The sequence below is a fragment of the Columba livia genome, chromosome 1, assembly GCF_036013475.1.
Source record: "Columba livia isolate bColLiv1 breed racing homer chromosome 1, bColLiv1.pat.W.v2, whole genome shotgun sequence".
NCBI lineage: Eukaryota > Metazoa > Chordata > Aves > Columbiformes > Columbidae > Columba > Columba livia.
The window spans coordinates 3,008,184-3,034,538 of NC_088602.1; the positions used below are offsets into that span (position 1 = coordinate 3,008,184).

Sequence of the window (26,355 nt, forward strand, 5' to 3'; positions counted from 1 at the left end):
TTTTGAAGCCTTCCAACCCCGTCCATTAGACTGTTAATCTCACTGATGCAATCAAGAGATGTTTAGTTGCTTGTAAGATCAAGAGATGTACGAGTAGTGTAAAAATGTTATTGCCGTACCTCTCTTCTTGCTAGATCCATCGTGTTGTGAGAAGTTGAGGACAGCAAAGATTATCGCTCTGGTGAGACCCCCCTGCAGTGCCGGTCCAGCTCTGGGTCCTCAGCACAGGACACACATGGACCTGTTGGAGAGGAGCCCCAGAAATGATCTGAGGCTGGAACAGCTCTGCTGGGAGGACATGCTAAGAGAGTTGGGGTGTTCAGCTGGAGAAGAAAAGCTCTGCAGATACCTTAGTGCGGCCTTTCTGGACTTGGAAGGGGCTGAGAAGAAAGATGGGGACAGAGTTTTGAGCAGGGCCTGTTGTGATAGGACAAGGGGTGATGGTTTTAAACTAAAGAAGGGAGATTCAGGCCAGACATGAGGAAGAAGTTTTCCATAATGCTGGTGATTAAACACAGTCCCAGGTTGGCCAGAGAGGTGGTGGATGAACCATCCCTGGAGACATCCCAGGCCAGGCTGGACGGGGCTCTGAGCAACCTGAGCTGGTGAAGATGTCCCTGCTCATGGCAGGGGTGGCACTGGGGGAGCTTTGAAGTTCCCTTCCAACCTGAACTATTCCATGATTCTATGATTATCCCATAATGGTCAAGGTTTGCACGTGTGAACTGAAGCCCTCATGGCTGGAGTAAATGACCATCGTAATGAGCTGTTTAAAGCTGCTAAAGGAGAGAGATTGGGAACTTGTTCAGTTCCCTGTGTTGTGAGGGTGCCATCCTCCCTAGGATGAAAAACCTGAGTATTTAAAGCTGTTTGCAAGACGAGGTGGGGATAGGATGAGCTCAGGAGCTCTGGAAAGCTTTGAACTTCCTTGTGGTGGTCCTCTTCCAGGTTGATGATGTTCCTGGGCTGTTACAGTTACTGCTGGAGGTTGCTGCTGTAATTTGCTGCAGTGGAACTCAGATTTGGCAAAGCATATGGTGCTTTTTTGGTCTGTGAGAAGCTCCGTGCCAATGTGTGTGCTCGCACATCCCATATAAATGCTATTTTTGGCCCAGAGAAAAGGGGAGATGTTCATGGCTTTATTTTTCCCTTCTTCCGACTGGCAGAAGTTTGCATGCTTGAATGGGCAGTGGGTTAATCCTTTGCCAGCAGGGTCTGATGCTGCTGCATTTTCCAGGTGTAGCTGTGTGCTCGCTGCAATCGTTGCAGCTTCTTCCAGCGTTTTTCCTTCTGTTTCCCTCAGGTGGTTCCCAGCTGGGGAAGCTTTGGGTCTTAGGCTCAGGAAGGCTGGTCCCTATTCCTATTTATTCCTATGCTGCCATATTTTTTTAAACAAACCATTTGCTGCTGTTAAATGTCAGAGCAGTGCGGGGCAGTAGGTCCTCTTACCAATGTCACGGGAATTCGCGTGTATTTAGTGTCATTTTAGTCCATAATTAACCAGATTAAGGAAGGTGAATTTGATTTAATGATAGCAAGGAACCTCTAAGCTCTTTTAAGAGTATTTTATCTCCACCCAAACCCTTGCAAGTGACTGTGGCCACCAGATTCATTGAAAAAGTTTTATTGCAAAATTATACAACTGTCACTGTGTGGTACAAGAACAGACAATAAAAGCCACCAGACACCTGCATCCACATGATGCAAATTATTCACAAAATCAGTGTGTTCCTGCCTTGCCCACTCCTTTTACCCACCCCCCCCCTTAAAATCCTCCATAAAATACTACAGCGTGTGGGTCTCAGTGCGCTGATTCTGGGTAGTATCGAGCATACACACTGCGCTTTTGGCTTCTTGTACATTTGGGCACATCCTCAAGGATTGTCTCCTACCTCCCAACACCGGTGGGGAAAAAGCACCTGGGAATATGATCTGGCAAGAGGCTTTAAGGACAACAATTTCCCGTTTGGGCTGGCTTGGATTGGAATTAGGGCAGATGAGCTTTTCTGCGATTCTGTAACATTGCAAACCTGGTGAAGGCATCGTCAGGGCAAATTCGGGAGCACACGCTGCTGTATTTTTCCCTGTAGGAAACTCCTAATAAGAGATTTTGTAGTTGTAACTTAATAAATAAGTGGAAATAGTCCTGTGTGTGGTCTGAAAAAATGCAGTATTGGGCTTCGCAATCTGACGGGGAAAAAAAACAAAAGCAGCGCAGTTACTCTCCTTGGTGGTTTTAAATAACTGGCACTTAAAATTGTGATGCACAATTTCTCTCGTTTCAATAATCTTGTCGTTACTTGCTTTGTGATGTCTTGGTGCGCAGCAAGACTTACCCGACACATGCTTCAGTGCTCATGGGACCAGTTACTTAAGATAGTCTTAACCTGATGATATCCCTTGAAGATGGGAAGAGCCTCCAAGTCTAGGCTGTGAAACTTGCTGATGATCAGACATAAATACGAATATAACTATAAATACCTTTGTTTTTCAGCCTGCCCTTATCCAAGTCAGCCAACAAAGGGAGCTAAAGGATCATGGAGGAGAGGAGCTTCAGAAAAGGGTCATTAGGAAGTCAGGTAATGGCAGCTTTAAAGCTTTGAGAAGGTCACAGTAAACTTGAGCCACCTTCCTGTGAGATGCCAGCAGGGTCCCTTGGGCTGCTACTGGGTAACTGGGAGACCCTTCCCAGTGGTAACTGGGAACTGTCCCTTTCCCAGCCCTATATGCTGATGCAGAAGCACCAAGATAAGTGGAGATTCTCTCTTTGCCTGGTGCGGGATGTTTAATTCCAGATGTTGGCCCAAAAGCCCCCTTGGCGATCCCCAGAGGTGTGGAACACATTTCTGTCATGTGTGTTGAAAGCACCTCAGGCTTCTCTTTCTAGAAGCCCATCTGTTCTTTGGCTTCTCTGCTAACACCATTAAGCCACTTATTTCTTTGTGAAGCATTGAACAAAGCTGCACTTGGCTTTGCAGTGAGCGTTCTAGCTAAAAAACTGATGGTTGGAGTATCTAGAAGTCATTCAGATCAGGGTCAGGCAAGACAGAAGGGCACAACTCCATACAGTCTTCATTCTTACATGCTGTGATAGTCCTGCTTTACTCCCAGGGCCCCAGAGCAGGCTGGACCACAGAATTCAGCCCTTCATGCTCTGTTATATACCACTGAAAACAGAAGAGAGAAGCAAGGAACAACTGCAAAGCGACCAGAGCAGCTCTGGTGTGATCCTGCATAGCATCAAAGAGGGAGAAAATGAAGCGGCAGAGCTAAACGTGCAGATGCGTTGGAGATGGAAAGGTTGGAGGACTCGTGTCTTTGCCGGGCTGGTGGTAGCAGCAAGGGATTTAGCAGGAGGCTTAATTTTAGTGCAGGGAGGCGTGAGGCATCAACCTGAATATCTCAACTGAGATGGTGCACACCAGTTCCCTTCCTCTCCTGGTGACTCTCTTGTGCCAGGTACCCCCATTCTTCTCTGGAGGTGGGTTTGTGCAAGAAATTATTGGGGGGTGAGGTAAAGTGTATGCTGGTTTCTCATCACAATGCACCCTGGTCTGAATAGCACCCATAGTTCGAGAAGGATACAAAATAGTGTCTCCCCTTTTTTGAAATCGCCCACTAAAAAAAACACACAAACCAAAGCTCTGGGAAAAAAAACAAAACAAAAAAACCAAACTAACTACAACTCATCACGCATCTTGTCTCCTTTGGGCCTCACGAGCCTGCCGATGAAGAGAATGGAGTTGGTTTTATTGTCCTTGATCATGAAGATGAAGGGGTGGTCAGCATAGAAGAGCTTGGGGTTCCTCATCTCCTCTCGGCCATAGATGTCAGCATCGTAGGGGTTCCCTTCCGTGTCCCATTCGAGAGCGGTCGCGTGGAAGACGTTGGACAGGTAAAGATCTTTCTTACCAGAGATCTTTGACAGGTCGGCCTTGGTTTTGTCAATGGCTTCTGTCAGGCCCAGATCAGCCAAGTGTTTCTAGGAGGAGAAAAAGAGGTCAGCAACCCGCCCGGAGATGACACCGTGCAATCCTTTCCAGCTGCTGTTGGACTAACTGCTGGAAAAAGGACGATGGGCACAGATAACCCATCCTCTTCTCTCCCACCCCAAAAAACTGTAAGGCCCAAATGTTTTCTTTAAGGCCCTTCTTTACCTGAAGGTCATGGCTGACTTCCAGGACGACTTTAGGCAGCGAGATGGCCACTGATCTCTTCTTCATCTTGCCAGCCCAGGTCTTCAGCTGCTCCCTGTTGAGCAGTTTCTCAACCCTCTCCAAGGGCTCCACGTGGTTTGGCATGATAAAAATCATGCTGGAGAGCTTGTGAGCTAGTGGCATCTCTACTACCTGGAGCTTCTCTGTTTCATCATCATAGTAATTGTAGAGACCTTGAAATCAGAAGCAGCGAAGGGTGAGATATGGAGCAGAGGCAAAGCTATCTACAAACTTATTGTGAATCCCCCCTGGATAGCAAGGGAAGCGCGTCCCAACACTGTTTCAGGGACTGGCCCAGCATTTCCCCCCTGGATTGGGACCTGGGGAGGCCAAACCTCGAATCCTGGGGGCAGTTTTGGGCCCCTCACACCAAGAAAGGGCTTGAGGTGCTGGAGCGAGTGGAGAGAAGGGAACGGAGCTGGTGAGGGGCTGGAGCACAAGTGTGATGGGAGCGGCTAAGGGACCTGGGGGGTTCAGCTGGAGAACAGGAGCTGAGGGGAGACCTTCTGATCTCTGAACTGCCTGAAAGGAGCTTGGAGCCAGGGGGGTCGGGCTCTGCTCCCCAGGAACAAGCGCCAGGAGCAGAGGAAACGGCCTCAAGTTGCGCCAGGGGAGGTTGAGGTTGGATCTGGGGAACAATTTCTTCCCCAAAGGGCTGTGGGGCATTGGAACAGGCTGCCCAGGGCAGTGCTGGAGTCACCATCCCTGGAGGGTTGGACAGACTCGGAGATGAGGTTCTCAAGTCACAGGGCAGTGCCAGGGGTGGGATAATGATTGGACTCAATGATCTTGACTGTCTTTTTCAACAAAAATGATTCTATGCTCATTTGAGTTGGCAATAACTCAAAACTGCAGCTCTCATTTGTGTGATGAGCTGGGATTTATTCCTAACAGCCAAGCACCCCATAGTAACCATGGATTCTCTCTGCTCACAGAGAGATGGAATCAGCAGAAGCAGCACACCTGGCTTTGTTCTCTCTCACTTATTATCCATGAGGCAAAACAATCTCAGAAGCAGTTGGAAAACTGTGTAATGGAGCAGCGGTGAAAATAACTCCAGTTGGTCTTGATATAGGGCAGGAGGTTTGCAACTTACCCGTGCGATGCATCATGGGAACTCCCACGGTGTAGGAACGGGTCACCATGAAGCCACGGTTGTCCACCATCTTATGATGGAACTTCTCATCCCAGTGAGCTACAGGAGAGAGAAATTCAGCCTGTAAATAAAGGGAATGGGTGGTAATTTCGTGCCCAATTCCTAACTATTTGATCTGAAAACAGGCATATGTCCAGTGGACCTAGAATTTGTTCACCTTCCCATCTGGGCTGCTACGGATTGGCTCAGGTTGGGTTTTGGGTCACTTGTATTGAGAACTGGAGGTAGAACTTACGCTTGAAGAACATGGCGTTGACAATGAGGGCTCCATCAGTTTTCTCAACGTCTTTCGTGACCTCTGGGAGTTTCCCATCCGTGGTCTGTGCTGCCCACTCGTTAATGGATTTCAGGGCGCTCCTTTTGTCTCGGAAGTTGATCTTGGAGTGCTCGTAGTTATAGTGTTTCTTGCTGTTCTTCACAAAGTCGTCGGCGAAGTTGATGGAGGCCGGGCCGTACAAGCGGTTGCCGATCTTCCAGGTGACGTTGCGGGCTGTGCTGTTGCTGACCTCGTTCAGGAGCTCGGACAACCCGCTGTGCAGGTAGTCATCGTTCAGTTTGTCCGCACTGAGCACCGCTTTGGCTTGGGAGGCGGTCGCAGCCTTGCCGCCGAGAGACACCAGGCCGAGGGAAGAGGCCACGACCACAGGGGACAGCAGGATGTTCTCCATGTTCTTGTCTTTCGCCATGGCATGGTAGAGGTTGAAGGCCAGTGTCGTGCTGCGGTCAGCCAGCGTGGTGGCCTTGTCGCTCAGCTTTCTGTCCTCTGACGGCACGGCTGCGGCGAGGCCACAGAGAGCAAGCACCAGAATAATCCACATGGCTTTAGTGGCACCCAACACCTCTGAGGACCTGCTGGGCAAGAAGAACTCAGCATCAGCAAGATTCAAGCCCTTCCTAAAGCATTCAGAGACCCCAGGGGCTAGTGTGATGGCCAAGTCCAGTGATAGCCAGAGCATCAACACTTCACTCGGGGTACAACTATCCCAAGTCTGTGCTGGGCTTCCCCCTGAATCTTCAAGATTAAAAATCTTCCTTTTTAAGCAATTTTACCATATTACTGTATGTTCACGTACAGTAAATCTTGTACAATACGGATGGTGAGAGCCTGCCCCAGGTTGGCCAGAGGGGTGGTGGATGAACCATCCCTGGAGACATCCCAGGCCAGGCTGGACGGGGCTCTGAGCAACCTGAGCTGGTGAAGGTGTCCCTGCTCATGGCAGAGGTGGCACTGGATGAGCTGTGAAGGTCCCAACCTGAACTGTTCTAGGATTCTATGACATTGTTTAAGGAGGGACCAAGGAATGGAAGCAACAGATATTTTTGTCCCTAGAGTAGCAGGTCAAACCTCTGCCCTGGTGAGGAGAGGTCAAAACTGGGATGTTAATGCTGTGCAAGGGCCACACAGCACAGTGCTGCCCATCAATCGTCCATGTGTGGCCGCGATCCTCTCTGGGCATCCAAATCCTGAGCTTTCTAGACACTAGATGGAGCACATGAGCTTCCACTGAGCGAAGTCAGAGGGGACCCTTGAGAAGATCCAGCCGTGTCTGATCAGCTCTTAGTTTTGCCTGCACAGCCCTGTACTAGGGAAGCACAGAGCATAGGAAGGTGGTGGATCCCTCTTTTCCCCGCCAAGAGCCCCTTCCCAGTACATTCACACATTAGGTAAATGCATCTCATTGCAGTGTAGGTGCACCCATCCCCAGTGAGGGCTCTGATCTACCAGATTCAACAAATCTGCAGACTGATCGGTGCTAAACACCGTGCCTGGAAGCTCTTTAGGGCTCAACCCGCTTGTCTCCGTGGCTAAAACCTGTCCCCAGACCTTCCGTCCCTCCTGACTTCACGCTGCTCACAGCAAACCTTCCTGACAGCAGATCCCCAGGGCTCAAATTCCACCGTCACACCCAAATTCCAGCATTTCCATCGTGCCCAAGGCTATGGTGGAGTTGTGTTCCTCTGTCCTCTCCTCCCACCTTGCTCCCGGTCAATCTCAGAGGCTTCTCCTTGCATGCGGACACAAAAAATGGCTGCAACAGGGCAGTTTTAGGGTTAAAGCGAACAGGGCAGGAAGCAAAGGGCCGGCTGGGATTACATATGGAAGGAAACACGCACATCGCCCGGAGCAAAGCGAGCGTGCAGATGTACCAGGGATCCTTTGCCAGAATGGGAATTAATGAGCTTCGGAGAGGGAGGAAATTTATAACCTAAAATCCTTTTGGGAGCAAGCCTTCCGTTCAAAGGAAGAGCGATCCCAGCTACAAATAGCACAGATTTGTGCGACAGGCTCAAAGCTGCCCTCGATGCACTTTTAAGGTGCAGACAGCATTGGGTGGGGCAAGAATTTCAAATCTGAGTTGGTTTGGTTTTTTTCCTTCCCTTTTATTTCTAAAAATACCTTGAAACTCTTTCATAGTGAGGTCAACGTTTGCCTTTTTCATTCTGAAAGAAAACAGATAGAAGGAGTAGTTCTCTTGTGAGCAACGCTTACATCCTCAGCTTAAAAAAGGTTCGTTACTTCAGAGACTGGTGAAAAATTTGGCTGGGCTGTGATGAGTGACGCATCCCGTGGTGGCAAGACGAGAGAAATTTTGCCCATCCTTGGATTGCGGCTGAGATAATTGGTGAATTTATAACCCCGGGTGAAAATAAGAGGGAATTCAGGGGAAGGCGCAGCCGGTAACATCCTATCTTGTGTTCTTATGGCCCAGCCCTGGGAGGGGACGCCCCGTGCCAACGTGGCATCCCACAGACCTCCTGGGGGCTGTCGAGACCCGCTCTCCCGGCAACATTTGGAGGTATCATCACCCAAGACAACCAGCCAAAAGCTCGCACCCCCTCCGGAGCCACGCACCCCTTCCAGGACCGCATTTCACCAGGACAAAGCCGCAGGATGGAGGCAATACAAGCAAAAGGCCATGTCCATGTCAGCAGAAGGACGCAAGGCTTTGTTAAGCCAGGCAGAAGGACGGGGTTAGTCAGGCTTGGCGCAGGGAGGCTGTTGCGAGAGCTTTGCCCCCACACTGGGCCGCTGCCCAGGGTCCCGCAGGCTCCCAGGCTGGGCAGGAGCAGGAGGTTTTCTCCAGCCAGGGCTGCTCTGGGGCCACTTGGACCAAGTCGGTTCTTCTCTTATCCCCCTTTTCTCTTTTTTCACCCCCTGACCAGCTGGGCCACCCTGTCTTAGACCGGGCTTTTGCCAAGAAAGGTTAGACCTGATGATCCTTGAGCTCCCTTCAAACCTGCTCTTCTAGAATTCTATGAAAGTTTCTCCTGGGTGCAAATATCACCTCTGGCAAACTGGAGGGGGAGGGCAAGCAGGGGAATGTTTTAAATGTCTGTTCTCCAAAACCAGAGTCAACTTGTGGGGCGGTGTGTATCCAAATCACATCCCCAACCCATCCCCGATGCATCGTACTCCCTATGCAAACCCCTTTCCCCCATGCAACTCCCCTTCCCCACATTCAACTTCCTTTCCCCATGCACCCCCTTTCCCACATATACCCCTTTTCCACATGCAACTCTCTTTCCCCATGCAACACCTCCTACGCACCCCCTTTCCCCCATGCAACTCCCTTTCCCCATGCAACACCCCCATGCACCCTTTTTCCCCCACGAAACCCCCTTTCCTCCATGCAACCCCCCCATGCAACCCCCTTTCACCCCATGCACACCTTTTCCCCCATGCAACCCCCCCATGCAGCTCCCTTTCTCCATGCACCCTCTTTCCCCCATGCACCCCTTTTTCCACATGCAACTCCCTTTCCCCATGCAACATCCCCATGCACCCCTTTTCCCCCATGCACCCCCCCATGCAACTCCCTTTTCCCCATGCAACTCCCTTTCCCTCCATGCACCCCTTTTCCCCCATGCAACTCCCTTTCCCCCCATGCACCCCCTTTCCCCCATGCACCCCCCCCATACACCCCCTTTCCCCCATGCACCCCTTTTCCCCCCCCCATGCAATACTCCCCCCCTCCCCCGACTTCTCTGCCCCATAGGGCCAGCGAGGAGCACGCAGGACCCCAAAATTAGACCCAGCCTTCCGCAATCTCAGCCTGGCACTGGTCCTACAAGCCCGGGGTGCCCCGTTCCAAACCCCCGTTACCTGCAGCGGGATGATGCGGGGCTGGGGCTCAGCTTTGCTCGGCTCCCCCTGTGCACCTCCCGGATCCGCGGAGGGGGTATATAAGGGGCCGGGGAGAAACTTCTGGAAAGTTGGGAAAAAAGCCTCTTAAAATCCGCCTTCGGGAGGGAGAGGAAGGGGAGGATCCGAACAAAAGCTCTCCCGGGCTCTCGCCAATGGCAGGGAACGGGCCGGCCCCGCTGCTGCTGCGACGGGGGGGCCGGCAGGGTTTTGGGGGGAGACACGACGTATGGTCCCTCCTTGTGCTGGAGCTGCGTCTCTGCTTGTCCCCAGCCAGGGTTGTGGGAGCGTTTCTCAAGCCAAAACGGGGCTTTTTTGCATTATTACGGCGCTCTGGTTCATCGTATTTCCCTCCCCCCATCCTGACACTTCTTAAGACTGATGGATGAAGTGGGTAATTTATTTTTTCTGTCATCTGTGAAGTCAAGGGTGATGCAAAGGGCTTCAGCCATGGCCAGAGCAGTCACAGACGGCGGATGCTTCACATCTGCACCTGGTTCAAGCCACACAGAATCATTTTGGTTGGAAAAGACCCTCAAGATCATCAAGTCAAAACATTAACCCAACATTGTCACTAAATCATGTCCCTGAGAACCTCATCTCTGTCTGTCCAGCCCTCCAGGGATGGTGACTCCACCACTGCCCTGGGCAGCCTGTTCCAATGCCCCACAGCCCTTTGGGGAAGAAATTATTTGTAACACCCAATTTTGCCATCTGAAATGTCCCCCTGTTCAGTGATGACCAACAGAACCTGCATTTGCTCTGCGGGAGCCTGGTGGCCACGACACAGACAACTGGAAAACTTCCTTATATCGCTGTATCCCACACAAATGCTGGTTTTCCATCCATCTCCCTACCTGTGCTAACACCCACCTCTCTTTTTTCCCCAGCAGCTGGGCTGATGGAGCGATGAACCTCTGACCCACCACATCTTCCATTCTTCCAATTCCCCCCCTGCATGGTCAGCGTGAGATAAGCAGGTCGGTTGGGGTCTATTCTTCATTGTAGCTTAACAAAGTGACAAAATCCTCATGGCTGGCAAGCTTACGTAGTTTAGCGAGGCATTATGGCAGCAAATATTGGCAGTAATGCTGAAGGGGTTAAGTGCTCACGCTGCCCGGTGCCAGACTGCCTGGCCCAGAGCGCTTGCAGCAAAGTATGTGCCATAGAGAAGTTTCTGCGCTGAGTCACGAGTATTGAACGCTGCTTGGGTTCAACTCTGTCACGTTTTAAGCCGGCATGAGATGTTTTTAATGGCGATTTGGGGTATAGTAATATTCTAGGTACCAGACAGTAATTAAGCACCATCCTCATTGATGGTTACATCTTTCCCCTGTCGGCTTCTCCACACAGCATCAGTCCAAACATGAATATGGCATCAAAAAGTGACATTTTTCTGCTGTCTAAACCGTTCAGATGATGGTGTGTGAGTAGATACTCCACACCTCAAAAGAGGGAAGGTCTTTGAGCCCTCTCCATGCAAAACCTGCCACCAGCTGCAATAAACCAGCTCCCCAGAACTCTAATAGCAAAACAAAATGTGCTTTTCTAGGTGCTTTTGCTCACCGCATGGTTTGCAACAACAAGGCCTTGATAAGAGCGGTAGCAGATAACGGGAGGTTGGCTCTGGTCGCTGCGTGTCTGCTTCTGGCTATGAGAAAAACCGTTCCGTTCATTGCTTCCCAAAAGCCTCTTTTTGTGGCCGAATTGATCCGTGCACTGCCATTTGCACAGAAAGGTACAGGGGAAAAGCGCCAAGGGGTCTCACACGCTGCATGACCTTTTGGGTGCCGAACATGAAGTCATTTCTGATGCTTGAAGGCCCATGGTTTTGTGTGATTTATTTAATATATATATATTTATTATTTTTCAGTGGTGCGTGTGTAGAAAAAGATGCCTGAAAAAAAACCCAAACCAAACACATTTCCAGCTGACATGTTCCCTGGACATTTTGCATCCAAGAAGGTACCTTATGTTGAAGTTTTTAATTATAACTTCCCTAAATTATCCTAATGGCCTCATAGTGATGCTCAGAGATCAGGTTCTTTCTGAGAAGCATTCAGTGGGGGAGAGAGGTTTGAAGTACCTCGGACATCGTATTGTTGTGTACACTAGTGCGTATTTGGAGCAGTTTTCATGGCTTTGTGTCTGCATAATGATCAGAATGCGGCCCCGGGGTTTTTATAGCACAATCTTTGCCTAATTATGATGTTGCCGTAGCAAAAAATGAATTTGCGGTTAGCAAACAATTCAATACACAGGTGAAATGTTACTGGTCTGTACCAGCAACAAGTAACAGCTGAGAAATGGGAAAAGCCCCTTTAAACTTCCAATGTCAGCCCATTTTCTCTGCCAAGCTCTGGGTTGCTCCACCTTCAAACCTTTCTGTGTAATTACTTCCCATGCAAGATTTTTTCTTCCTAGTCAAATTTAAAATAAACTCTTAAACTTTTAATCTTGATCTTTTTCAATGCCTCTCAGCACCAAACTCCTTTGACACAAGTGCAGGGCTCTGTGTTTCAGTTGCTTTAAATGGCTTTGTCTCAGTAACAGGAATTTGGAGTTGAATAAAAATAGTTCTTTGTGCTTGAGGACAGGCAGCATGCATTTCAGTTTTTACCTGATTTTTACATGTATAATCCCCCCTGTTCCTGCTATCGCTAATGATCCCATACTACTAATTCATCCCCCCAGACAACACGAGGATGTGGACATACAGAAAACGAGTCAGTTCTACCAAAATGTCAGCAAACAGCTTAATCTTGACCATGAACACATTTTCCAGGGTAAAAGCATTAGGATCAGGTCGATCCGCACTGTGTGGGGAAGATTTGCCATCGAGTGATTTCCCAGTGCAATCAGACTCTGCGGATGCTCTGGTCCCAGCCCCCACAGTGCCACGTAGGAGATCCCACAGCCGCGGGACGGGGGAGAGGAGCGGGAAGGGGGGAGCGATATGGGAGTTGCCTTCTTCCGTCTTTTCTGCCTCTTAAATGAGAGGTCTCAGCTGCCAAAAGACACATCCACTTCTCCAGCACAACTCCTCCCCTCCAACCGCCCCCAGCTGCACGACGCGCTGGTGTGTAGGACACGACTCACGTTTCTTATGTCGCGAGTTATATTTCAAAGCGGTTACGCTCCTTTCAATTTAGGGGGGTGCAGAGCTCCTGAGCTATAACATACTTTAATTTTAAAATGGGTTATGTGGGTTTGATCCTACACGCTCTGACAAAGCAGAGGGAGATCTGCAGCCTGTTGTCGCAGCGTCGGGGACGGGTGTGGGGGAACCACTGGGGTGGAGGACAGTGAATTCTGTCTGGTACTTGGAGTCCTACAGCCAGTTCTGCGGTAAACATCCCGTGCCCAGCCGTAAAACATCTGGACTGATGCTGTCGTGGTCTTTCGGCTTGTCTTATTTAAAGCAGTCTTACTAATTGGCTTGACTATATATTAAAAGAGCACTTTATCTCTATAAAAGCAAACACTCCAGTCTAACAGGCTCTTTGGATAGAACTTTTTAAATACAAACTCCAGCATCTTTGCATATTTACCCTTTCCTATAGGCTGCAGTGACCCAGGAGACTGACCCTTGTTATTTCTGCATCAGTGGCAGTCTGTCATCATCTATGCTGCCAAGAAGCCGTTTTGATGCAGGATTTTGGCTTTCCAGGACGAAGCACGGTCCGCAGCAAGGATAGCAATAAAGACCATTTGTAGAGCGGAGATACTCAGTCCCTTCCTGTAACTCTCAGCTTTAATGGAGCAGACGATTAAAGCTTTTCACCACAGTTAAGAGCATGGAGATAGGTAGAAAGCTAGCAGGAGATCATTTTAAAACAGATCTCAGGCAGTCCTTTTTCATGCAGTTGCATCCATAGGAGGCAGATGGGATCTAATCTAAAAGGATTAGACAAATTAGGCAGATTAGTTCTAGAAGTAGATACTTAAGGGGGTGTACAGTGAACATCTCTAATCCAGCAGGTCAGGGTGCTGGGGCGGCACAAGTGCAATGGAGCACAGGCAAGCTGGAACTTGTTACTTGCCCTAAAGAATCATAGAATAGTTTGGGTTGGAAAGGACCTTTCACACTCATCCAGTGCCACCCCTGCCATGAGCAGGGACATCTTCACCAGCTCAGGTTGCTCAGAGCCCCGTCCAGCCTGGCCTGGGATGTCTCCAGGGGTGGGGCATCCACCACCTCCCTGGGCAATCTGGGCCAGGCTCTCACCACCCTCAGGGGCAGCAGTTTCTTCCAGGGAGACAGTGACTGCCCTGGGCCTGCTGGCCACACCAGTGCTGGTACCAGCCAGGATGCTGGTGGCCTCTTGGCCACCTGGGCACACGCTGGCTCATGTTCAGCCGCTGGCACCAACACCCCCAGCTCCTTTTCCGCCGGGCACTTTCCAGCCGCTCTTCCCCGAGCCTGTAGCGCTGCCTGGGGTTGCTGTGACCCCAGGGCAGGACCCGGCACTTGGCCTTGGTGAACCTCAGACAATTGGCCTCAGCCCATCCATCCAGCCGGGCCAGATCCTTCTGTAGTTCAATCCTCCTTTGCCACTCCAAACTCATTCATGCAGTTTTAAACGTCACGGAGCAGAGGCTTTGAGTCTCGGACTCAGAATCGCAGCTGTTTTCCCCCTCTCTGGCTTGCACCCCTGCCTGGGTCCTAGTTTGGCTGGAGCTTGCAGGAACCAGCTTTGTCTGAATACACAGCAGACAAAGGATGGCAGTGAAGCTGAAAGGCTGAGCGTCCTGTGGATCTGTGCCCTGGCCCGTCTGGTCTGCAGCAATGCCGAGCCAAACTCCTCTCTGCTATCCTGCAATGCCCAGAGCTCGGGATGCCTGCTCCTGGCTTTCTGGGAGGTCACAGGGTGGGTTTATATCTCCAAATTCAGTGAATGGATGCACAGATGCAAAGCACCGGACAGCTTTTACTTCTTCAGCAGATGTGATGGAGGACAAAAAGGAAGAAGAAAAGGACTTTTATGTCCCTGGATGTGGGGTGAATTCTCCATCTGTGGTGTCACGCAGGTATGCCATGATGCACAAACACAGAGCGACAGGCTAGCGAGGCTCCAGCTGCAGCTTTCCCACAGGGCAGAGAGCAGAGAGACTCTCTTGATCCCACTTTGTAATCCCTGTTTAATACTCCCAGAGGAGAGTTCAAAATCCACAGGGTCTCCTGCCAACATGTCGAGTCATGGGGGAAATTCCTCCGGTGCTTTCGGGTGGAAAGAATGTCATCTGTGCCGCCTTGGCCGGAGGTCCAGCACGGGTGACCACAGGTCGGATTGCAAACCGTTGTGTCCTGCACCTTCCTGGAGCTGGGGCAGGAGGGTTCCATCTCTGGACAGCAAAATGGGAGGACATAGGTTGGGTATCATGCACTTTCTACACTGATACAGGAGCTCTGGTTTGGGCTTGTGGCAATCCACGAGGACTCAGGACTCCGGGACACCTTTCCCAGGGTGAATCTGCCTCGGAGTGGTGATATGAACCCCTCACTGCCTCTCTTCTGCTTCATGGTGACTGGGACCATCTGGATTGAGACAAAATTTAATCGAAATAAATAAAAAGTTGATTGTTTTTCAGCCACATCAGCCCCACAAACACCAGGGCCATCTCAAGATTGGGGTGAGACCAGTGATTTGGGATGCTGCAGCTTCAGTTTTTCCACTGTGAGGAGCCTGGATCAGACATAAAGGAATTTGCCATTTCCATTTTTTGACCTTTTAGTACAAAATATGAACAGAGAAGACCCAGGAAGTGGGAGCTCGATCTGCTCAGAGCTGTGCATGGACCACGGCTGAGAGGGGGAATCTCTAGTGTCTCATTAAAAGCTGAGCTCCTCAGTGACATTAAGGCTTTTCCTGGCTCCCTGTTTTATGCAGAATATAGGAACTGAAACGGTTTGAGCTCTCTGCCTCTCCTTTAAATTTGGTTGAAGCTGTCAGAAAGCCGAGAGGAGGTGCAGACCCACGTCTCCCCCCGTCCCGCAGCGCAGCGACGTTTCAGGCCTCTTCTAAGGAAATGGGATGTAAAAGGAAACCATTTCTTCTGGAACCAGCCCAGGGAGCAGAAACGCCCCTAAAACCAATCCTTGCTTGGAGAGGGAATCTTCCACCAGCCAATCTTCTGCTTCCAGCACAGAGCTGGGCTGGGACAGGCAGCGGGACGCGTTCAGCGTGTGCATACGTGTGCATTGTGTGTGCATGCGTTTGTTTAGGCATATGAGTTATACAGCTGCCTGTCTCGCCAATCTTATCAGTGTCCCTCAAAGTGACTTGATTGTTGGAATTTGGATCCGCGACAAGCTTGGCTGCAAAACTTTCATAGAATCACAGAATCATTTTGGTTGGAAAAGACCCAAAAGATGATCGAGTCCAAGCATTAACCCAAACCTGGCACTACCCCATGTCCCTGAGAACCTCATCTATGCATCTTCTAAACCCCTCCAGGGATGGTGACTCCAGCACTGCCCTGGGCAGCCTGTTCTAATGCCCCACAGCCCTTTGGGGAAGAAATTGTTCCCCACATCCAACCTCAACCTCCCCTGGTGCAACTTGAGGCTGTTTTCTCTGCTCCTGGCACTTGTTCCTGGGGAGCAGAGCCCGACCCCCCTGGCTCCAAGCTCCTTTCAGGCAGTTCAGAGATCAGAAGGTCTCCCCTCAGCTCCTGTTCTCCAGCTGAACCCCCAGGTCCCTCAGCCGCTCCCATCACACTTGTGCTCCAGCCCCTCACCAGCTCCGTTCCCTTCTCTCCACTCACTCCAGCACCTCAAGGCCTTTCTCGGCGTGAGGGGCTCAAAACTGCCCCCAGGATTCGAGTTACCACAGGTGATGCTGATGGGATGAGGCTGAATGCAGGATGGGGCTGGTGTTTTTTGCTGTGTTGTGGACTTTGTGGTGCTCAATGCAGCAGTTTTAAGGCAGGAAAGAAGGAGGGGAGTGAAGAATCTGAGGGAAGACATGCAGGGCTCAGCACCCCCCCTGCACTGGGCAGTGGTCCAGCAGGAGCAAACAGCATGTGCATTTCTCATCGCCCACGTGCTGCAGATATGTAAGCAAAGAAATGCTTAAGAAGGGCTTGACAACCTCTTCGTCTTTCCCACTCTTGCACAGATGACAGAAAAACTGCCCAGAGAGACAGAAGAGAAGGGGCTTCATCCTTCCTAGGGTCCAGGACCACAAAGTCTTAGAATCATAAAATAGAATCACAGAATGGTTTGGGTTGAAGGGACCTTCACAGCTCATCCAGTGCCACCCCTGCCATGAGCAGGGACATCTTCACCAGCTCAGGTTGCTCAGAGCCCCGTCCAGCCTGGCCTTGATTGCCCCAACCCTGGTGACCTTGTTGTGATGATCAGGTGGGACCACACCAGTCTGTGTTTTGATCTGAACAGCTGTGTCTTTGCTTTGGGTGACATGATGCACCCATGGATCAGGTCCCTTCATGTAGATCCAAATTGGGTCAGGAACTGTAACCCTTGTGGCAGTTCAGGATATATCTGTAAAAGGCCAAGGTGAGCCTCCAAGGCCTGGGGACCTTCTGGTGAAGGATTGGACATCCCTTGATGAGAAAAGGGATAAGGCAGTTGAGGTTTTTGCTCTTTGTTTCATACAGAGTGGTTGAGCTCAAGTGGAAGTTACCCACTCAAACCTAATTGGGCATTTCTGAACTTCTAAATGCTTTTCGCAACATTAATGCCACTTCTTCTGTCATTTTGCAGTTCATGATAGATCCATGGAATCACAGAACGTCCTGAGCTGGAAGGGACCCACAAGGATCATTGAGTCACAGAATCACAGAATCGACTGGGTTGGAAAAGACCTCAGAGATCATCCAGTCCAAGCCTTGGTCCAACTCCAGCCCATTGACTAGGTCATGGCACTAAGTGCCATGTCCAATCCCAGTTTAAAAACCTCCAGGGCCGGTGAGTCCAGCACCTCCCTGGGCAGCCATTCCAATGCCTGACCACTCTCTCTGCAAAGAATTGCTTTCTCATCTCCAGCCTCAATTTCCCCTGGCAGAGTTGAAGCCCATGGGCCCTTGTCCTGTTGCTGACTGCCTGGGAGAAGAGACCAATCCCCACCTGGCTAGAACTTCCCTTCAGGTAGTTCTAGAGAGCGCTGAGCTCACCTCTAAGCCTCCTCTTCTCCAGACTAAACAAGCCCAGCTCCCTCAGCCTCTCCCCATAGGGCTTGTGCTCAAGTCCCTTCCCCAGTCTTGTTGCTCTTCTCTGGACCCGCTCCAGCACTTCAATGTCTTTCCTGAGCTGAGGGGCCCAGAACTGAACACAATACTCCAGGTGTGGCCTCCCCAATGCAGAGCACAGGGGAAGGATCACTGCCCTTGTCCTGCTGACCACGCTAGTTTGGATACAGTCCAACTCATAGTGTCACATGTAATCTTTAATACATTTAACCATGTATTTCTTTCCCTCTGAACTTTCCTATATCCCAGAATACTGGTTCTGCATGCAGGACCCTTAGCAAAATGCGACATCTTTCATATGTCGCCATGCATCAAAAACCCCACACTAAGCTTAGCCTAAATACTCCTGCCTGTTTAAAATATGCCAGCAGAGAATCACAGTGTATATTTCTGAGCTACTGTATAGATTTTCAGTGAAAACTTGGCAGGAAAGAGGTGACAGGCAGGATTTTTGGAAAATTCAGGAAGCCCACATGATGCAACCCCGCTGCATTCTTGCAGAGCAATGTCTGCTAGTGTAATCTTTACAAGGGGCCACTAGCATTTTGGTCCAGATGTTGACAGGCTCCATCCACACATTAAAGACTTCTCCAGGGTCAAACCTCTGTCCTGCCAGAGCACTGGGGTTTGTGCTGCTGGTATTTCAGAGCCACATTCATGTGTCAGGGAGAATTATGTTAATTTTAGAAGCAAAAGCCACTGTTAGTTTTTCATTTGCTTTCTTCTATAACTTGCAAGGAGGAAATTTGTCGCTTGTCCAATGAACTTTTCTCTATTTCCCATATTAGAATAAATGGCAGCTGCTGCAGTCTTCACTGAATGTACAAAAAAAATACATCCAGCTGTTGCAAATGTTTCTTTTTTGCTTCTTCCTCGCAAATTGGACTCAACAAGTCTTGCAGGGTTTGAGCTGAGCATGTGGCCAAGTCTTGGTGCACACAGCTGGTGTCCTGGCCACCGCGAACCTGGAGGCTTTGGCAGGTAGCTGGGATGGGACAGAGGGAATGGAAATGCCTTTTGGTTGTTTCTAGAGTTAAATTAGCTGCTGCAGGCATTAGCAGCAGTTTGGCCACCACAGATAAATATATAATACGCTGGCCTTTGGCTGTCTTCTACATCATTGCATAGACCAGAGGTTATATTAATTCATAACACGCTGACAAAGATGTTACAGTGACCCCTGTATGACTAAAACAAGTGTTTAACCTTCGGAGGTATTTTTCCTGATCTTCCCGAATGGGGCTGAAAACTCAGAGAAGTATTTAGTTGTAGGAATAGTCAAGCACTAAGGAGATGTCTTGGGCTGTGTTGCTGCAGGAAAAATAGCAAATAAGGATCCTGGAGCAGAGGAAGCTCCACAGCTGTTCGATGGGAGATGGTCACAGTGATGCAGGGTTCAGCATCTGCGAGCTGAGTCACGCAAGGGAAGATCTGACTCATCACGTATGAAGATCTGCAGATGTCCAAAAATGTTATGAAATCAGGCAAGGGCGATTGTCCTGCCTTAAGGGTTGGGGAAATGGAGGTACAGAGCAAGTCTGGGGCAGAACGAGAAGCCGGGCATCCTGTATCATGAGTCTTGTACTGGTTTTACTGTTTTGTGCTTCATTCCTTCCCCAAAAGGATGCTGAGTACCATGGAATTATGGATTAGTTTGTGTTGGAAGGGACCTTCAAAGCTCACCCAGTGCCACCCCTGCCATGAGCAGGGACATCTTCACCAGCTCAGGTTGCTCAGAGCCCCGTCCAGCCTGGCCTGGGATGTCTCCAGGGATGGTTCATCTACCACCTCTCTGGCCAACCTGGGACAGGCTCTCACCACCCTCAGGGGCAAACATTTTTCCTCGTGGTCATAAACCCCAGGCAGGAACAGGCTCTTGCTTTCTGTTTTTGTAGCCCCTAGCACCACAGGACCACAATCAATGAACCTTCTCTAATGTGGATGCCAAAATTTTGTGCTTTTTTCGGTTTCTGCAGCAGGAGGAGATGCACAAACTGCCTGTTTTTGCACCTCCAGCTACAAGGCCGCACCATTCGTGCCCTTGGCCCAACACACAACAAATTAAACATTTCTTGCATAACAGCCGGGGTTTGACAGGCTGTTTCCAACACCGGGGGAGTTATTGGTGCTGATGAATTTGGTTTTGCACACAAGGCCCCTTGTTCAGCGTGGGGCAGGGGTGGTTGAGCAAACGTGGGAGAGGTGGGGTGGGAGGTTTAGATGAATGAGGACCGTTGTTTCACCCCTGATTACCTTCAGGGGGATGCTGGATGTTTACCAGCCGTGCACAAACGGCTTAGATTCAGTCTTTCAAAAAGAAATTGCACCTCTGGGCTCTGTTGGAAATGACGACAAAACCTGTGATCGCTCCTGGTTTGGTACCCAGGGGATGGTGTGGGTGAGTCGAAGCGTCTTCCAGCTGCCCCTTCTCCTCTCCTGCATGGATCCGGCTCAGCCTCCTCCAGCTGGGATTTATTTCAAGCTCATTTGCTGCCCAAACAGAAGAAGCAGCAAAGAATGAAAGGCAGCTCATGAGCTTGGAATAGTTCAGGACATGAATCGAGGGCTGCAGTTTATTTAAAGGGAAACACTCGAATCCTGAACCTCCAGGGCTGCAGGTATCTGTTGGGTGCGGTAATACCCAGCTGTGGTTATTGTTGACTGCAGTTTCCAATGGCAAAGCTCAGCACTGGACCTGCAAAGTTGTGGAGAAACTGCAATTTGTACAGTGTACAATTTGTAAACAAGCCAAATTTGCTCCCAGGTGGAGACAGCTGGAAGATTTCCAGATCAAAACATTTTTTTGAAGGCCATAAACGGTTCCTGCCCCAGCAGCCTCCTGTGTTGCTGTGTCTGTGAGCTGTAACCCAGCTAATGTGTACCCCTTTGTGGTCCTCTTCTAGGACAACTCCCTGGCACCTCTTCAGAGACAGAGCATCTGTGTGGGAAATCGCATGGGAATCTGTTTTCTCAGTGAAAACACTTGCAATGAGCAGTTTGCAGAGTAAAATGCAGGCCATTTGGTGTCTGCTATTGACCTTGATTCACGTGTAGACCCTCTTTCTAGGCTTGACCTCCAGCTTTTAATCCACGTCCAGAATGGATTATGTTTTTCCCTTGTGATGGTGCATCTTGGGATGTCTGAGCCCTCAGCACAGGACACACATGGACCTGCTGGACAGGAGCCAGAGGAGCCACAGGAATGATGTGAGGCTGGAACAGCTCTGCTGGGAGGACAGGCTGAGAGAGCTGGGGTGTTCAGCTGCAGGAGAGAAGCTCTGGGGAGACCTTAGTGTGGCCTTTCTGGACTTAAAAGGGGCTGAGGAGAAAGATGGGGACAGACTTTTGAGCAGGGCCTGTTGTGATAGGACAAGGGGTGATGGTTTAAAACTAGAGGAGGGAGATTCAGGTTAGACATGAAGAAGAAATTGTTTCAACTGAGGGTGGTGAGAGCCTGTCCCAGGTTGGCCAGAGAGGTGGTAGATGAACCATCCCTGGAGACATCCCAGGCCAGGCTGGACGGGGCTCTGAGCAACCTGAGCTGGTGAAGATGTCCCTGCTCATGGCAGGGGTGGCACTGGGGGAGCTGGGAAGGTCCTTTCCAACCCAACCTCTTCTATGATTTGATGATTCTATGGAGTCTGTGAGCTTTGTACACCTGGAGAATTGACATCAGCAGCTATTAGGATGTGAATGTCGAATGCCAGGGAACATCTTATGGTGCAGTGAAAATGGAGGCTTGCCTGGCATTGACCTTCATTTATTGTGTTGCACATCGGGGTGATCACTTGGCACAGCAAAGCCATGAACAGAACATGATTTCCCCATTCCTGCTGACAATCCGTGAGCACCTGCATCACATCAAGCCTGGTGGGATTGCTCACTGAAGGAGCTACCCTGTTCCTTCTCTATTATCCCCACTCCATCTTCACTCTTCTTCACACCACGTCCTGTTCATGCAAATCCAGGGGTAACCAGTTTACGATTTGATTTGGTGGCGTTAGGAAGTGCAGGAAGATGACTGTGTTGCTTGTAGATCTTAACAGCCAGTGCATGGTTCTCAGTTCTCCTGTGGCATCACCACCATACAATCACCCTGGGAAGTGGGCAGCAGAGTCCAGAGCATTTAGAAATCCAGGACAGAAACATCTGGATTTTTCCCCAGAGAAGAAGTTGCTGAGAGTACTTTTGAAGACCAGAGTTGGTCTTGGTGCTGGGAAAGTCTCCTGTGTTTGATTCACATGGTGATCGCTGTAGGGAATTGGGAGGCACCGTATAGAGAAGCAGGTTTGGATCTCCATTGAAGAGAAGAGTAAATGTGGATGCAGCAATGAGAGAGGCTAAAAGAGCAGTGCCTGAGGGCTGGTGGTTCATGTTTCCATCTACTCTCGCCACATTGGTGGAAAGCTCTTAGCCCAACCTCATGAAAGCAAAGGCAAATTGACACATGGATATTGGATATTAGGAAGACTGGATATTAGTAAGAGGTTCTTCACCCAGAGGGTGCTGGGCACTGGAACAGGCTCCCCAGGGAGGTGTCATGACCTCAAACCTGACAAATTCAAGAAGAGACTGGACAATGTCCTCAGACACATGGTGTGACCTGTGGGGTTGTCATTGCAGGGACAGGAGTTGGACTCGATGATCCGTGTGGGTCCCTTCCAGCTCAGGACATTCTATGATTCTAGAACCTCATGACCCTACACAACTCATGTAGCTTTCAAAATTAGATGTTTCCTTCATGCCCATGGTGGGAAGAATTACCTGTTACAAATGGCGCTCTGCTGATGGTGGAGGAGATGCACAAATCCTCTCCCATGTTACAGGTACAGCATGGGGAGGAGTGGAGTTTTTGTCTCAAGGGTCACTCCAGGAGATCAAATCCATTGTTCATTTGGGACAAATCAAGTCAGAAGGGGTAATTTTCTAGCCAAAAGAGAAATCTGCAACACTTAATTAGAAGGAAACATTTTTGGGTTTTTTTTTTGTTGTTTCACTGTTCTTCTGAAGTAAAACAGGGCTTAATGTAGCCTCAAATATCACTTTCAGACAAAGAAAATGAAAACAAGTTACAGACATCAAAACAAACGGCTTAGTTGGTTTTCCTCCATTTTTCTCTTCATTTTTCAAACACACTCCAAATTCAGAAATATCTTCAATGTCACAGCACCTGTCTTGAAGTAACTATTTAAGAATGACTTTCTTCCTAATTCCAGCTAATGAAATAATTGGATAAGCTGGAGGCAAGTTCGTAAAATGTGGGGTGAATAATGAATCCAGTGAGTCACTGTGTACCTTTGAATCAAGCAATTCCTGATGAGAGGTTGAGCTGCAGCATTTGCAGGGAGGTCTGTGGTCACGGCATGGAAGAGACCATGACTTGGTGGGTCACCAGGCAGCAGGGTGAGAAGACACCCCAAAATCGCTGCAGGAACCATGTAGATGAGGTTCTCAGGGACATGGGTTAGTGCTGGTGTTGGGTTAACTGTTGGATTCTGGCCGGGGAAAAATTTAGTGAAATGGAGCAAGGGCAAGTGTAGAGTCTTGTATCTGGGCAGGAACAACCCCAGGTTCCAGTATAAGTTGGGGAACGAGCTGTTGGAGAGCAGTGTAGGGGAAAGGGACCTGGGGGTCCTGGGGACAGCAGGGTGACCATGAGCCAGCACTGGGCCCTTGTGGCCAGGAAGCCAATGGTACCTGGGGTGGGTTAGAAGGGGGTGGTCAGTAGGTCAGAGAGGTTCTCCTGCCCCTCTGCTCTGCCCTGGGGAGACCACACCTGGAATATTGTGTCCAGTTGTGGCCCCTCAGTTCCAGCAGGACAGGGAACTGCTGGAGAGAGTCCAGCGCAGCCACCAAGATGCTGAAGGGAGTGGAGCATCTCCCGTGTGAGGAAAGGCTGAGGGAGCTGGGGCTCTGGAGCTGGACAAGAGGACACTGAGGGGTGACTCATTCCTGTTTACAGATATCTAAAGGGTGAGTGTCAGGAGGATGGAGCCAGGCTCTTCTCGGTGACAACCAGTGGTAGGACAAGGGGCAATGGGTGCAAACTGGAACACAGGAGGTTCCACTTAAATATGAGAAGAAACTTGTTCATGGTGAGGGTGCCAGAACACTGGCCCAGGCTGCCCAGGGAGGTTGTGGAGTCTCCTTCTGTGCAGACATTCCAACCCGCCTGGACACCTTCCTGTGTAACCTCATCTGGGTGTTCCTGCTCCATGGGGGGATTGCACTGCATGAGCTTTCCAGGTCCCTTCCAACCCCTCACATTCTGGGATTCTGTGATTCTGTGGATTCGAAGATCTTGAGGTTCTCTTCCTACCAAAATGACCCTGTGGGTACCACAGAGCTGACGTGGAATTAGTACAAATAAATCCTTGTGGACATGAGTTTTCGGAGAAGCACTGGACATCACAGTACCACGTTCTCCAGCAAGTCCTGTAGGTCCTCATTACCTCAGTGCTCTTACTTGAAAAAGAGAAAATTGTGAGCCTAATGTCACCCCTGTATCTCTGGGCCGGCATGATTACTGTCCTCAGGGGTGAGATCAAGGCAAAAACCTCCCCCAGCTTTGATTGCCACCAGGCTTTCTCTTGTGTGTCCCAGCCCCAATCCCACGCCCTGGATCTTGCACTGGGAATAAGCTTCTGGCTACGTGTGGCTGTGACTGGTGGCTTCCCACGCTTCAAAAACTGCCGTAAAACCACAAGAGTTGGCAGAATCCCTGTACTACTGTCCCTGAGCTCCCTCTGACACCTGCTGGAGCTAATGCCAAGGCTTGGGAGAAGAATTATGTTTTTAGGAGGACTTTCTGGGCTGTAAGTGTGAGTGAAATGTATGGAAAAGATTTCACCACAGGAAGAGAGACGAGCGGAAATAGATGGATTTAAAAATAGGAGAGACGGAGATGGGCTGAGTGAGACTGAGTAGCTAAAAGAGACACAAGAGATCAAGTTAACGTGCTGCAGGATTGATTTACACCCTGTTGCCACACTGGTGGCGAGACACCAGCCCCGTGCAGGGCTTTCCCCTGCCAAGAGTACTCCCATGCCCGTGGCTCTGCTGCCTCTGCTTGGCGGGTTCCCCACGGCTCCCACCCAGCTCCACCACAGCCCCTTTCTGAGGAGCACCCAATGGGTGAGCACCCACCCAATGTCCCTCTCTGCAGAGCTTGGGGCTGGCAGGAGACAGAGTCTTGTCCCCAAGGGAACGTCTGTCCTGGTTGCTGGAGACCTGGAGACCTGCTGCTGCCCTGGGCTGGGAGGAAACCACTTATGGAGTCATAGAGTCATTTGGGTTGGAAAAGACCTTTAAGATCATTAAGTCCAACACTGCCAAGGCCACCACTACCCCCACTACCCCATGTCCCTGAGAACCTCATCTCCGCATCTGTCCAACCCTCCAGGGATGGTGACTCCAGCACTGCCCTGGGCAGCCTGTTCCAATGTCCCACAGCCCTTTGGGGAAGAAATTGTTCCCCACATCCAACCTCAACCTCCCCTGGTGCAACTTGAGGCCGTTTCCTCTGCTCCTGGTGCTTGTTCCTGGGGAGCAGAGCCCGACCCCCCCTGGCTCCAAGCTCCTTTCAGGCAGTTCAGAGATCAGAAGGTCTCCCCTCAGCTCCTGTTCTCCAGCTGAACCCCCCAGGTCCCTCAGCCACTCCCATCACACTTGTGCTCCAGCCCCTCACCAGCTCCGTTCCCTTCTCTCAACTCGCTCCAGCACCTCAAGGCCTTTCTTGGTTTGAGGGGCCCAAAACTTCCCCCAGGATTCATTGTGCACCATGGTCCATGTTATGGTCTCACTGCTCCCCCAACTGCCCAGCTACTGTATCATCCCTTGGGCTGCTCTATGCTCCTCTCTCCAGCTTTCCTCTTCCCAGCCTTCCTCTTCCAGCCCTCCCTGGTGTGAGGAGGAGAGCAGACCAAAGAGGGTACAGCCAGCAGATGGTATTTGACATTCCTGATGCCCTGGAGCTCTGCGTTTGTCTTGTCTCCTTGTTCATCCTGGTAAGAAAGGCACTCTGACTTCACAAAGTATTATTTAAAATGTGATTTATTAGAGTTGACACTAGCAAGTAGGGGATGATAGTACAGATAATCCTATGCACCTTCAGATGCTGAGGGCCCCAAATTGTGCAGCATGGAATGGATGCCCGAGCAGTATGCAGCACTCTGGGAGATCCCGTATGTCTTTTCAGGTTTCATCACTTTAAAAACTTTGGTTAATGCTGCTGTTCTGCGAGAGGGCAGAAAGAGGGAGTCCTTCTCCTTCTCTCTGAAGCACCTACAGTATCCTCTTGTCTTGAAAACAGTTCCCCAGACTGCCCAAATATCGATTTCCAGGAGGACTCTCTGAACCGTTCATCTGTTTCTTGTGATGGGAGGGAAGGAGAGGCAGGGAGCAGCTGGATCTGCAGGAGCACCATGCAGGAAAAGCATAGGACAGGAGAGACTTAGAGCAGCTCCCTATTAATTATATAAAATCATAAAATAACAGAATGGTTTTGGTTGGAAGGGACCTTCAAAACTCATCCAGTGCAACCCCTGCCATGAGCAGGGACATCTTCACCAGCTCAGGTTGCTCAAAGCCCCGTCCAGCCTGGCCTTGAAGGGGAACAGAAATTA

At 50.1% G+C, this 26,355-nt stretch overlaps 1 protein-coding gene and 1 long non-coding RNA gene across 5 annotated transcripts; one reads left to right on the top strand and one right to left on the bottom strand.

The window, feature by feature from the left end:
- Positions 1-1,608: 1,608 nt before the first annotated feature.
- Positions 1,609-9,832, bottom strand: SERPINH1 (serpin family H member 1). Of its 4 annotated transcripts, none has more exons than XM_065065790.1 (6): positions 9,479-9,673; positions 7,772-7,815; positions 5,609-6,222; positions 5,314-5,412; positions 4,158-4,390; positions 1,609-3,982 (listed from the first exon to the last, which is right to left on the bottom strand). In XM_065065790.1, exons 3-6 carry the CDS (start codon positions 6,189-6,191, stop codon positions 3,680-3,682), a joined length of 1,218 nt encoding a protein of 405 aa, XP_064921862.1. In that variant the 5' UTR covers positions 6,192-6,222; positions 7,772-7,815; positions 9,479-9,673; the 3' UTR covers positions 1,609-3,679. The 4 variants fall into 4 exon arrangements, with proteins under 4 accessions (XP_064921862.1, XP_064921931.1, XP_005500665.1 ...); XM_065065859.1 differs by having other exon boundaries at positions 5,609-6,225; positions 9,479-9,644; XM_005500608.4 differs by lacking the exon at positions 7,772-7,815 and having other exon boundaries at positions 9,479-9,832.
- Positions 9,833-10,376: 544 nt separating this feature from the next.
- Positions 10,377-17,372, top strand: LOC110357535 (uncharacterized). The gene is made up of 3 exons (XR_002411251.2): positions 10,377-10,497; positions 11,391-11,482; positions 17,247-17,372. It is a non-coding gene; the product is annotated as an uncharacterized LOC110357535 (long non-coding RNA).
- The last annotated feature ends 8,983 nt before the right edge of the window (positions 17,373-26,355 follow it).